Source organism: Loxodonta africana, chromosome 6, assembly GCF_030014295.1.
Source record: "Loxodonta africana isolate mLoxAfr1 chromosome 6, mLoxAfr1.hap2, whole genome shotgun sequence".
Lineage (NCBI taxonomy): Eukaryota > Metazoa > Chordata > Mammalia > Proboscidea > Elephantidae > Loxodonta > Loxodonta africana.
The window spans coordinates 63,998,976-64,013,482 of record NC_087347.1 but is presented as its reverse complement, the minus strand read 5'-3'; the positions used below and the strand labels follow the sequence as shown (position 1 = coordinate 64,013,482).

The window sequence follows — 14,507 nt, the reverse complement described above, 5'->3', positions numbered from 1 at the left end:
ATACACCGAAGGCCAAATAAACTAGAATGATTTTGTAAAGGTCCAAACTCTGAAGGGTCGAGAAGTGGTAGGAAAAGTCAGACTCCCTTGCAGATACCAGCTAGGATGATTGCTTAAATAAATAAGTTAAAGCAGTAGTGGTTGTATATGTCCTAGAAAAGGAAAGAAATAGAATGGGAAGTTCCTGGTATCTATAAAGCAAATGCCAAGTGATAGCTCCCTTTGGTATTCAGCTTACAGTTTGTGGAACTAGGCAAACAGATGGCTGGATTGTTGAAAACTCAAAACAAGAGAACAGTTTTTAACTCCTGAAATGTAAGGTTTTACTGAGAGTCCTCAGTGTTCAGTGGAATTATGTAAATTCACATTAAATGGAATAAGTATGGGCCTAGGCTCCTGCCTCTCCCTTTCCTAATTGTGAAACATTGGTCAAGTTGTTTCATTTCTTTGAGGCTGGTCTCTCATCAGAAAAAAAAAAAAAAAAAAAAAAAAACTGTAGATAGTTGTAACAAAACCTAAAAAAAAAAACCTAGAAATTATAAATCACAAAAGAATTATACAGTATTAGTATGATTTATTGTTACTGATTTTAAAAGGTTTAAGCTAAACAGAAATGTAATTACTACCTAAATTGTTCAGCGTTTTCTTACCTTGTTCCAAATGCACTTTATTTTCAATCAACTTTTAGAAAGTCCAAGTTTTAAGTGGACCAGGGTCCGAACACTGGTGCGTTTCTAGTAAGAACCTTATTCTGAACTTTTTCTAAATTAGCAAAGACCTGGCTCATGCACAAGATTCCCAGGATCTCTTGGCCCTCCACATGCGTACTGTATAAAGTTTAACACTGACCCGTTTCTTGTCCTATAGATGCTGGCACTTACAATTTTACTACTTCTTCCTGACTTATGATGAACATACTGGAATAGCTGTAAGTATCAAAATTTTGCCAGCCAAAAATTGTCTGCATGATTGATCATGTTCTGGGCCTGTGTAGCTAAAGCCTTTTATTTTTTGATACTTTATAGAAAACAAAATCTCTCTAAAAAGCTTCTAGAAAGTATAGGTTAAAAAGTATAAAGGAGAACCCGAAAGAGTAATATTTAATAGTCTCTCATGATTTTCTTGTAGTTCTTTACCTTTAAATAATTATTCTAACCTCACACTTGCCCAGACCAGATACGTGCAATGTCATGGTTTCATAAGCCTTTAAAACTATCATCTGTTTAATGGTAACAGTTCCTTTTACAGCCTAAAGCCTATTGCACAGTCCTTTACTGGGTGGGACTCGGTCTTGCTCAAATACTTACATTTGATTAGCTGATTGAAATGTGCTAGAGTAACGGACAAAATCTAATACCATAATGGTAATATGACATTTTCTAAAATGAATCAGCAAGGGACAGATGTGGGACATGAAAGCGATTACTTAAAAGTCAACCCCTTTGTGAGCCAGGCCTGGACTACAATGAGGAAAGGCCTGAAGAACGACTTTCAAGTCACAACGACTCAGAGATTCAATCTAGTTCTGGTTCATACACGAGTGTAGAGATCTAAAGTCCATTCTAAGGCTACCACAAGGTGTCAATCGAGGTGTTGAGTTCATAGGAAATTCTTCTATAAGCATAATTTTTACTCAACTCCCCCTCCCTCAGAGAAATGTAAGTTCTGGTAACTCCCACTGAGTCCAAGGAAAGCCTACTTTCCTCATCTTGACAATTCTACTCTGCAGCTGATTCTGATAACAAAAGTACCTGGTAAAAATAGGATTATGCATCTGACTGTAATAGTAATAATAACTAAGATTTTTTGCATTCTGGACACTGTTCTAAGCAGCATCTAAGCATTAATTCTTTTTAATACCCAATGAGGTAGGTAATGATATTATTCCCATTTTTCACATGAAAAAACTGAGGCATCAGAAAAAATTGATCAGCTTAGCTAAGATGACATAGCTGGTAAATAGTAGAGCTAGAATACTTACAAGGATGGATACAAGTATAGGAATGCTAATAACAATAGTTAACAATATTAATAACAATAATAACAATGTTAATACTAACAGTAGTTAACAATAGCTAATAACAACAGTTAAGATGTTTTGAGAGCCTGTGTGCCAGGTAGTGTGTTATGTGTCTTACATACATTCTTTAATGTTCAGCACCTTGATTTGGGCAATATATGATTCTCAGATACTAATGCTGCCTTCTAAGTGAAAGGTCCTTCCTTTCATTAGACAAGTTTTCCAGGCCTCTCTTTGCCAATTTCTGAATTCTTTCATGGAGGAGGAAGAGTAACTCACTTCACTGGCGAATTGTGGAGAAGGAATTGGGCCTGGAGATGTAAGCTCTTTTGGGGGGGGGGGGGGCGGGGGTGGGATGGGGGTGAGGGAGGCTCTGCTTGTAAAAAACAGTCTCATTTGCTAGAAGATATGAGGTAAGATTAGAAGGGAAGATTTTGTTCCCTGGTGGGGATGTCTGCAGTTTGGTGGGGGGAAGGCGGGGGAAGAATTCAGAAGAGCTCTGATATATTTAGCTGCACCCTAAAGCCATGTCTTCTAACAGACACTTAATTATAGGAAAGCTCACATTTTCATTTCCATCTACTGGACTCCTAAAATCTGCCCATCACTTAATTCTGAACTTGAGCAGAAATTAGGGGTGTCATTCATTAGCCTTATTCTCACTCAAACTTCATAGAGAGGTAAGAATCATCTCAATTTTTGTCTATGTCTCAGCTGAAAGTAATCTAAGCACTCATCTCTGACTATCCAAAATACCTTCCCCGAGTAACTCTCAATCACATCACCTGGTACATTTTCCTCAGGTCACTTCTTACTCCACATTAAGTTGAATCTTATAGTTCACTTTTTTATTATTTGCTTCCTCTACTAGAATGTAAGCTCCTGTGTCTAAAATACCACCTGACATAGCACACAATCAGTGGGCATTTGGTCAATGAGTGAATAACTAATGGATCATTGGATTTTACTGATAGAAAATGAAGTTTACAGGAGTAACTTTTCCATCCTCTCTCAGCTAAAAACCAGGTAGTATTAGAAAATAGCTCACTGCTTCTAGAGTTTCTTAATCTCTAAAATATTCTCCTCAACAATCTCTACTCTATAAACATAAAATAATATTAAATAAGGATTAAGATTTAATCTATACACCAAAATAGGTATTACTGTTCTGAACAAGAGGTGTTCTTCAAACCAAATTAGCTTTATGATTAAAGGACAGATCTTTTAAAACTGATTCACCTGATTAATCCATCAAACATCACATACTCAACAATATGAAAATTGAGACTGAGATTTATTAACAATTTCCAAGAAAGGGAGCATAAACATCAGCAGCGTCACTAGGGAGGTGTGGGAGGTACGGATCACACTGGGTGACACTGTCGGGGGGGACACCAAATAACTGTTTGTAAAATTCCCATGCAGTGTTCCAGCAGAAATTTATTATTTTTTTATAAAATATCCCTGTAGTTATAACAACAAAAACATTTTTCATAAGCCCAGCTTACACATATAGATATACCTACAAGGCTAAAACTCTATGCTAATTTACTTTTTGGACCTTTTAAAGCACTCCAGTCGAAGCTGTCATTATTACCCAATTGCGATGATGCTTTGGATCACGTGATTTTGTCTGCATGGACGACAAGCACATGCTGTTGTTTCCATTGCTGCCAGTGTCTCTATAGTCACGGATTTTGTCAAATTTGCTGGTGTTTTAGCTACTTGTATCGATAACTTTTTTGAGAATGAAGTAGTAGCTAAAGAAAAAGAAGGAGCAATATACAGGAATTATGATTTACAAGTAACATTAGTACAAAAAAACATTACTCACTAAGGATTTTGCAAGGTCTGATGTGGGAGGAGGTCCACGGGGGTGGGGGGTAGTGACACCAACCCTACTGACTGATAAACATTCTTCTTTGACATTTACAACGAACTCACTACCCAGGCAGTCCCTGGGTTATGAACGTCCAACTGAACAGACAATTTATATTTGCCCTTCAATGTTACATAAATGTGTCCTCACTTAGAAACCACTGAACCAATTCCTACTTGCCACAAATTCTCCATCACAATCACCTTCGCTTACTGCACGTGCAGCTCTTAAATTACTGAAAAGGCTTTGAGCCTTTTCTTGCACCACAGTAAGGCTAAGTAACTCATAAATGAACTACTGCCCTGAGATAATCTTTAAACCTTAAACTAAAATATCCCCTGAAGTCATCTTAAAACCTAATAACAGTTTATCTTAACTAGTAAAATAGGTCTGCCTTGAGCATTATGATCTTTTAAGAACTATCTATATGGGATCGAATCGACAACAGCAACTTGAAAGATTGGATAGGAACCTTAGGGGGCACTGAGTTTATGTTAATAGGGCAGAGTAACTCAGAAAAGGTGGGTGAGAATGTACAAGCTGAAGAACGTAATCAATGTCACCAAATTGTACATGTAGAAACTGTTGAATTGGTATATGCTTTGCTGTGTATATTCTCAATTTCAACAATATAGATAAAATTTAAAGAAAAAAATGAACCAACTGCACCTATTCTGACTTACCTGCAGATTCGACTTAAAAATTTATAAAAATAATTAGGAACGGATCTCCTTTGTAACCCAGAGACGCCTGTATATCCGTATTATCAGAGCATGATAGGGAATCTGGTGATCTGGGCATGTTGTTGTTGTTGTTGTTGTTGTTAGGTGCCGTCAAGTCAGTTCCAACTCATAGCGACCCTATGCACAACAGAATGAAACACTGCCAGGTCCTGCGCCATCTTTGCAATCATTGTTATGCTTGAGCTCATTGTCGCAGCCACTGTGTCAATCCTCCTCCTTGAGGGTCTTCCTCATTTCTGCTGACCCTGTACTCTGCCAAGCATGATGTCCTTCTCCAGGAACTCATCCCTCCTGACAACATGTCCAAAGTATGTAAGACGCAGTCTCACCATCCTTGCTCCCAAGAAGCATTCTGGTTGTACTTCTTCTAAGACAGATTTGTTCATTCTTTTGGCAGTCCATGGTATATTCAATATTCTTTGCCAACACCACAATTCAAAGGCGTCAACTCTTCTTCGGCCTTCCTTATTCATTGTCCAGCTTTCACACGCATATGATGAGATTGAAAACACCATGGCTTGGGTCAGGCGCACCTTAGTCTTCAGGGTGACATCTTTGCTGTTCAACACTTTGAAGAGGTCCTTTGCAGCAGATTTGCCCAATGCAATGCATCTTTTGATTTCTTGACTGCTGCTTCCATGGCTGTTGATTGTGGATACAAGGAAAATGAAATCCTTAACAACTTCAATTTTTCTCCATTTATCATGATGTTGCTCATTGGTTCAGTTGTGAGGATCTTTGTTTTCTTTATGTTGAGGTGTAATCCATACTGAAGGCTGTGGTCTTTGATCTTCTCATTAGTAAGTGCTTCAAGTCCTCTTCACTTTCAGCAAGCAAGGTTGTGTCCTCTGCACAATGCAGGTTGTTAATGAGTCTTCCTCCAATCCTGATGCCCCATTCTTCTTCATATAGCCCAGTTTCTTGTATTATTTGTTCAGCATACAGATTAAATAGGTATGGTGAAAGAATACAACCCTGACGCACACCTTTCCTGACTTTAAACCAATCAGTATCCCCTTGTTCTGTCCGAACAACTGCCTCTTGATCTATGTAAAGGTTCTTCATGAGTACGATTAAGTGGTATATAGAGCCTGTAAACCAGGGTTAGATAAAGACAATGGGAGATTTAATGGCTAAGGGTAAAGAGTACATGACTCCAATATGCCATAGAGTGACAGAGGCTGGGCCCTGTACAGGGATGAATTACCCAATAAACAAGGTATGCATGGGTTTGCTTGTGTCTACTTACTAAGCTATAGTGCACAATTTCACCTGTTTTTTACCACATAAAGATATGAAACCCATGTGAAGTTGTGCACTACCGATTAGTAAGTAAACACAATTAAGCCCATGGGTATCTTGCTTACTTGTTATTCTGGCCATGTGTGTGCGCGTGCGCGTGCGAAGGAGTGAAGGAGTGAAGGAGTGAAGGAGTGAAGGAGTGAAGGAGTGAAGGAGTGAAGGAGTGAAGGAGTGAAGGAGTGAAGGAGTGAAGGAGTGAAGGAGTGAAGGAGTGAAGGAGTGAAGGAGTGAAGGAGTGAAGGAGAGGACAGGAATCATCATGTTAACTCTCTGTCATTCTAACAGAGCCCTGGTGGTTCAATGGTTAAAGTGCTTGGCTAATAACCAAAAGATTAGCAGTTTGAACCCACCAGCTGCTCCGTGAGAGAAAGATATGGCAGTCTGCTTCCATAAAAATTTACAGCCTTGGAAATCCTGTGGGTAAGTTCTACTCTGCCATATAACGTTACTAAGAGTTGGAATCAACCCCTCAGCAGTGGGGTTGATCGGTTTGGTTATTCTAATACAGGATGCCTGTGTTAGTTTCCTATAGCTGCTATAACAAATTACCACAAACTTAGTGTTTTGAAACAACACAAAGTTACTGTCTTACAGTTCTGTAGATCAGAAGTCTGACGCAGTTTCACTGGGCCAATAGGGTGACAACAGTCTGCGTTCCTTCTAGAGGCTCTAGAGAAGAGTGTTTTCTTGGTTTTCCAGCCTCTAGAGGCTGCCCACATTCTTTGCCTCATAGCTGGCTTCTTCCATCCTCAAAGCTAGCAAGGACTAGTCAAGTCCTTCTGACATGGCATCACTCTGACCTCTTCTGCTTCCCTCTTCCACTTTTAAGGGCGCTCATGATTATATTGGACCTACCTGGATAATACAGGCTAATCTTGTTTTAGCTGATTAGCAATCTTATTTCCATCTGCAACTTTAATTCCTCCTTGCCAGGTAATATAACATATTCACAGGTTCTAGTGATTAAAACATAGACCTCTTTGGGGAGCAGTTAGTCTACCTACCACAAGCCCATGGACTAAGTTGCAAAAGTACCACTCTAGGTCCTCACCTGCTGATCTTTCTGGATAACCATTCTGAAAAACTCTTTTTTGTTTTGGAAGTAAGATGAATAAGAGTTTTAGAACAAGCTAAATCTGTATTTAAATCCAAGCTCCATCAGGTACTTGCTGTGTAGCAATGATGAACTGCATTGTGTCCCCCCAAAATTTGTGTTGTATATCCTAAACACCTATACCTGTGACTGTAATCCCATTTGGGAATAACACTTTCTTTGTCATGTTAATGAGACCATATCAGTGTAAGGTGTGTTTTAAGCTAATCACCTGTGAGATATAAAAAGAGCAGATTAGGCAGAGAAGTAAGCACAAATGAAGACTGATGCCCCATGAAGACTGCCAAGAAACCAAGGGACAGAAGATGAAAAGAGACAAAAACCTTCCCCCAGAGCCAAGAGACAGAGAAAACTTTCCCCTAGAGCCAGCACCCTGAATTCAGACTTCTAGCTTCTTAAACTGTGAGAAAATAAACTTGTTTGTTAAAGCATCCACTTGTGGTATTTCTGTTATAGCAGCACTAAGAAACTAAGACAGTAGCCATCTTAGGGTATTCACCTTTTAATATTAAGAGAACTAAATAAGAATACAAATATATCTAGATCTAACAACTAGTAAATGATAGGCAAACATCAGCTCATCTTCCCATCTGTATTCCAGCTGTGAATCATTCTCCACTCCTTCAGCCTGGTTCTAGGCCCTACTTTGGTAGTTTTACTAATCTTCTAATTTTCAGCTAGATCCACTATGTGATTCCATATTTTATTCATTTATTGATTAAAAAGTATGCATTACATTATCTCCTAAGTGCCAGGTACTGTGCTGGGGGATGGGAATCCAAAAACAAACACAATGAACATGTCTCCTGCTCACTAGCTTGTGGTCTGGTAGAAAAGGGAGACTTTGTTATGAAAAGGGAAGTCCAGGTTACTTTACCAGCCAAATCAGGGAAAATGTATCTAATATGGATGGTCAGGAGGATTTCCTTTACAAGTGGAATTTAAGTGGAGATCTTTAGGACCAGCCTTTCGAGTCAGAAATTTCTTCCTGATAAGTAAATGTCGTGAACACTTCAGGACATTTAGCACACCTGGATCATGCTGCCCAGGAAATGCAAAAACACCTCTCAGTCAGTGCAACAACCAGAAACACCCCAACAATCTCCAAAACTTCATGGGGAGTAGGACCACCCCTAGCAGAGACAGGAGAAAGAAAAAGTGGTTCCCTTGGGAAGATAGAAGAAAATGAGCAAAGGCAAATGGATGGGAAGCACCATTTCTTTTGGGCAATGAAAAGAGGCCCCTGGGACTGGTTGAGAGAAGGTCACACAGAAAGAGGCATAGAGGAGGCTGCAAAGATCAAGCAGGTGCACAGAAACCCTGTTAAGGAGGCTGAACTTTGAAATGAGGGCAATAGAAGGCTTTAAAGGATTTTGAGGAGAAGCGTAAAAGGATCAAATCTGCTTCTTATCCATAACGCTGCTTTATCCCAAAGTACGATTCCAATCTGGGAATATGATACTAAAACTCCTGTCATTTTATATTTTTAAACTTTTTTGTTCTAAATATGTATCTCCACTACAACTTCTTGGTGATGAGTATAGGCTTCTTCAACTGATAACAATCACTGCTCTTTTCAACCATAAAGCTTAACTGAAATTAGTTATTAAAGGGTTATCACACAGTTTTTCCTTACTGTCTGCTCTACATGTTATCCTTCCATTGCTGATGATCACGTTTGCCACCAATCAAGGAGAAAAAAAGAAGCTTAACTTAATAACTTTTAACTGTCACGTTCACAGTTCCAGTTCTTAATATCTGGACATTTGTCCGGGCTGGAAGAGACTAGGAAGTCTGTATCTGTACCTTTAAAATGAATAATCTATGTTAAATTAGTTTCTAACCATGAAATTTTCATAGGGTCTAAAAAAAACTAGGCCTACATTTATAAGGCAGTAAGTACGCAATGGTGAGTCTTCCACATACTTTGTCAAGTATGAATGGTTTCTGAGCAATTCGAACTTTCTTCTTTTGAGCAACTGAATAAAATACTACTTTGATTAGTTTTTCTTATAACCCCATGTGGTTTTCACTGGAATTTCTGCTTGGTTACATTTTTCTGGAAATGTTGTCATCTCTTAGCTCAAATGCTTAAAACAGTGACACTGACCAGAAAAAGCAGAACTAATGTCTTAAAATATGTTTGATTATTTTTTAAGTCCACAGTTATGGAGCTCTTTCTACCCTCAAGAGGAAAAAAGCACAGTACCATGATACAAAAGAGATTATTTCTAAAATTGAAAAAAGAAAAAAACACTATGCACAAATGATGCAATATAAAAGCTTCAAATCAACTTTCTACATGGGAATCAATAAATGTAACAATTTTTGCAAAGACTAGTGTAGAAAAGTTTTCTTAGTATGCGGGATCCAGAGCTGCAGGAAACTTCTGAATCTGGTGGTGAAATGGCAGAAGGAATGAGAAGAATTTTCCAGACCCTAAACAACTGAAAATTTACGCCAAGTACTTTGGTTCTTTTGAAATGCAGTTTATGAAGGACTTGATGCCACAGTCATTTGCTAATATAGCCATCATTATGGATGTTGAGTCATAGTGTAGAATCTAAATTGTCAAACTGAGTGACAACTTAGTGGTAGAAGATGGATTAAAGAAAGCTGAAGAAAAAAATTGTAACTATAAAAAGAAAATTAGTAGACTAAAGCATAGACGTCTACATGAGAATGGAAGTAGGAAACTGTTTCACCTTTGTTCTCACAAAGAGATTCCTTGGGACATGGCTTCATATGGCACCTCAATTAAATATTATATACAGGAGAATTGAAAGGAGTTCAGTGGAAGAAATTAACAAAAAAGTAGATAAAAACTGATTTTTCAATTTATCAATGTTTTCCATATATGTTATGAAATTATTTCCATGGACTCAAACAAAGCATTGTTCTAAAATGTTGTGTTATATAACAACGTTTATCAACAGTTGTCTCTTAAGACCTGTTTTCCTGTAATTGTTCATGTTTTCCATGTACAAGGTACAATTGAATAAATGTTATTTTACTTTCACCTTTGTCTCTGTTTTTGTTTAAACTCAAAAATTTACATATTGATAAGGTCACTTAAAAGTAAAATATTTTGTTGAAATAATATTTGTAAAACTCGACATATTAAAAGATCACTTTCCAAACAACTATCTAAAAGCCTCAGTTGAGTGCATTTTACCAAAACTAAGAAAATTATTGCAAAATTTGTTTGATAGCTTTTGTGAGTAGCATGATTTTAATTGCCAATACATAAAAATAGGATTGTAGGACTAGCAATTTTGAAAAGCTAAAATTCTGTTTGAGTCAACACTGCATATTAAATAGGCAAGACAATTTCAGCAATGAAATAGGGAGTCCCTCATATCACTGCTTTGAATGCAGACTATACAAAAGACCATAATTAAACAATTTGGTTGTCATTAGTCAGGCAGATTTTAGATTTAGAGTTTCATATTTTGACAATTCTAAACCTAGAATACTGGAAATGTCTTAAGTCAAAGCACAAGCTAAAGTGACAGTATAAAAAGTGATAGCACCATAATGCAAAGTACTTCTCTCTTTGCTGCAAAAACAGTCAGTTCAATTAGTTCAATAATAATGATTTCTTTAAAAAAAATAAATGTGTTTAATGCCGTATTTTTTTTCTAAATGGTCATTCAGTGGTTCTACATGACTACGACTCAGGATTTATTTAGGATGTGCCTATATTTTTTTTCTCCCCTACATCCCAGTCTGCTTCTGCAAAGATTTAGAAACCCTATGGGCAAGTTCTACTCTGTCCTCTAGAGTGGCTATGAGTTGGAATGGACTCCACGGCAGCAGGTATGCCCTACAACCATCCTGAGTATCAGGTCGTGAAGATCTTGACTCCACCACCCTGTCATGAAATAACATCACGTAGATCTTTGAAATCAACTGATAAAGTCAAAGTCAGATAACTTTGTGCTAAAATGTTAAAAACAAAATCACTTTTCAAATCTCATAAAGATATATGCATAAATGTACCACTGTACCTGTATGTACCTTCAAGTAACTATAGAAAAACAGAATAAACACAAACAAAACAAAACATCCTATCCTACAAAAAGGAAGAAAGTCAAAAATAGGTTGAGATAGTTTTCCGGTACAGATGTTCATCTACTCATTAGGTTAGTACACAAATCACCGGACCTCTGATAGTGTTTAATTTGCCTCTAAGCAAATAAATTTTGTGAGCTGTTATCTGCTTTTAAAGAAAAAAAAATTTTTTTTTTGAGAACCACCTCACACAAAAGCTTTAATTTCTAACTCTTCAATCAATCTTGAAACCAGATTGTTCTTTATGCTTCATTCAAATCATTTTAAAGATGGCTTCCTTTTTAAAGTCGTTCTTTGTTAAATGCTGTTTGCATTATTAGTTTGCTCTTATAGTAGTACACTGTAATCTCATGTAATTCTTCAAGTGCTAGAAAAATATTATGGAGAACACGATTTAAATATGTAAACATCACTAAATACATTCAAATGGAGGGAAACAGAAAGGATTTCTACCTCTAAAACAGGTATAATTTTTTCATTTTAAAATACAGATATCAAAACATCAACATCAAATTTACTCAGATGTTGCATTTTCTAAAACAGTATGTAAACAGAGTACTAGAGATATGAGTTCAAGAAAATCTCTATTTTCCACAGTGTAAGATGCCTTCAGGTATTATTATATAAAAGTAATTATGTTTTCTTTTGAAAGCCTGCAGATATGCCAAATGATTACAGTGGCCTTTAAATATTCATATTTTATATTTCTACCCAAATGTTAAATTTGATTTTTACATTATGATACAATTGGAATAAAGCAAATAAACACAGTGTCCTAGAACATTAAACAGAAACTAATGAAAAAAAAAAAAAAGCAAACTTAAATGTCATTTAAATGGCAAGGTGCATAGCACTGCAATCGAAGTTTGGCTCAGGGAGTTAAATTCCAGGCTTGACACAAGCACAACTCTTGACCCATCTTAGTAAGGACTATTTTATACCATAGGCTCTCTGGAAAGAAGTGAACTAGTTAATATAAAGCTGAAACTCTCCAATAAGTTTGGTATGCTGCTAACATTTTTAACACTTAAACATATTTTTTCACAAAGAAATATTATTTAAAACAAAGAATAAGCAAGATGTTTATTTATTATTATATTACTCCTCTACTTTTCAAAATCCAATCACAGAGAAATATGTATCAATAATAAGCTACTTACCTGAAGGAAATTTTATTGCTGCAAGTACCTTAGCAAGCAGCTTTCCTAGTTACTTTTCTGCCTATCTAAACCACACACCTCTCTAACATAGGGAGAATGAATAAAAGAAGTCATATAGTATAACAGCGAAGTGACTCCTCAGAGAGTTACTTTACCTAAAGCGTGCAGGTGCAAAAAATCTGTACATCCCTCAAACCAGTTGTTAGCTGAGATTGACACATTTTATTTTTTAAGAAAAAAATCCTTCTAAAGGAAACAGTAGTCCACAAAGGCAGGTAGCACCAACAATTAGTCATGTTAATAGTCAAATCTTTGGAAGGAAATAAAAAACAGCATCAAGCAAAGAGCTTACTCACATTCCTTTCAGCCGTTGCCACATTTTTTCGGTCTGTTCTCCTATAAGATACTTAAAAGTGGTGTTTCCCAATTCTTCAGTTTCTGTGGCAGGAGACCCCATAATGATGCTCCTAAAGCAATAGAGTTCCAGTCAGTTTCAGCGCTAGGACAAGCATTCCTCAGTCCACTACAAATCTCACACAGGTATACAAGAGCTTCTCTTATCTATCAAAGCATTGCAGCTTTAGAAAGCTGAGGGGAGCCTCTGCCAGAATCGCTATTCGCTTTGACAGGCGTAGCCACCGCTCGCCACACCACCCGCCTCAAGCCCAGAGCAGTATAAACAGTCCCTCTGACCTCACAGGAGCAATCCGCACGTGTGCCTGCTACTGTTCTACTGACCGACTGAGCACTCAAGCTCTCCAAAAGCAGCTCATTTGTTACTGCTCTGTGCACTGTAGCACATCAGAATTCCTACAGTTTAGGAGACGTATTCTGCACAAGAGAAACCTGAATGACTTTAGCGCTCCAGAAGAAGCTGAATTCCTCTCAACCAACGGAAGGAGGGCAGGATGTAATAAAAAAACAGATGGTAGGAACCAGTGTCAGCAGCACCGCCCTGAGGAAAAAAGTGCCTGTTAAATGCCAAGGTTTTTGCCTCCTAATTGTTCCAGAGCCAACACTTAGAAATATATCATGCTCTAACAATAAATGCGACCAAAATTAATGACAGCAAAGAGAAAATAATATATGAAGCCATACAGAACACAGACCACAGAGCTCCACAGGTTGTTACTGAGGGAGTAAGTACACCAACTGATGCTGTAATCAGGCTTATTCACCTTCTCCTAGCAACTCCACACAGTAGGTAACTGCCAATTTAACCAGTGAAACACGGCAGCTGCACACAGCCTGCTTCGTGAATCCTTTGAGGATTACAAAATAAATAAGGTGAAGGAAACTAGAGCGTATGCATGCGCACATGTAAGAGGAAAGGCAGTGTGAGAGAGAGCGAGTGAAGAGAGAAACTGATGCTGCGCTTGTTTGTGCATTTTAGAAGAAAAACAAGAGACAGTGGACATAAAAATAATCAGAACTGAGTCATCTGCCAAGCTCCCAACACAAAGCAAGCTTTCTTTGAAACAAGCACAGGATTTAAGTATAAGCACCTTTAACAGCTATTGCTATCTCCAGGCTGCTAAGAAAAGTCTACTTAAGAGCTGTCTCTCTTCTGGTTAGTTTGGAAACCCAGATGCACTTTTATTCCTCCTGGAAAGAAAGCTTGCCTGTTACCTTGAAGTTTGAGGGAGAGATATTCATAGATAAATAGATAATAATATCCAGCATTTATTGAGAGCTTGGTATGTGCTAGGCACTGTTCTCAGTACCTAACATGTATTAAGACATTACATCTCAGGATATATAAATAAAGGATGAGAAAATTAAACGCAAACTAGGTAGAAATAAGGAAATAAATACGAAACCATAATTCTATGCAATAGAAAACCAAAAAACAATCTTGTTGGTGTTGTTAGGTGCCATCCAGTCAATTCCCATTCACAGGACACAGTAAAATTGCCCTATAAGGTTTTCTGGGCTGTACCCTCTACGGGAGCAGATTGCCAGGTCTTTCCTTCTGCAGAGCCACTGATGGGTTCAAATCATCAGCCTTTCAGTTAGCAGCCAAGCACTTCATGGTTGCACCACAGTGCTCCTTCCAAAAAACAAGAGGCAATAAACGAAATCAAAAGATGATTCTTTGAGAAGGTCAATAAAACGATGTACTTCTAATCAGGAAAACAAGGGAGTTTATCAAGATAAAGAATGGAGAGAAGTGAAGTCACTATAGACTTTCCAAATACTAAAAGAATAATAAGGG

At 37.5% G+C, this 14,507-nt stretch overlaps 1 protein-coding gene across 1 annotated transcript in view; it reads right to left on the bottom strand.

Annotated features, from left to right (window-relative positions):
• The window catches only part of PDE1A (phosphodiesterase 1A), a 382,834-nt gene extending 369,895 nt beyond the window's left edge, over nt 1-12,939 (bottom strand). The window contains exon 1 of the mRNA XM_010602781.2: nt 12,649-12,939. Coding sequence (XP_010601083.1) covers nt 12,649-12,749 — 101 coding nt within the window. The 5' untranslated portion in view covers nt 12,750-12,939. The remainder of the gene's footprint in view (nt 1-12,648) is intronic.
• Nucleotides 12,940-14,507: the final 1,568 nt, after the last annotated feature.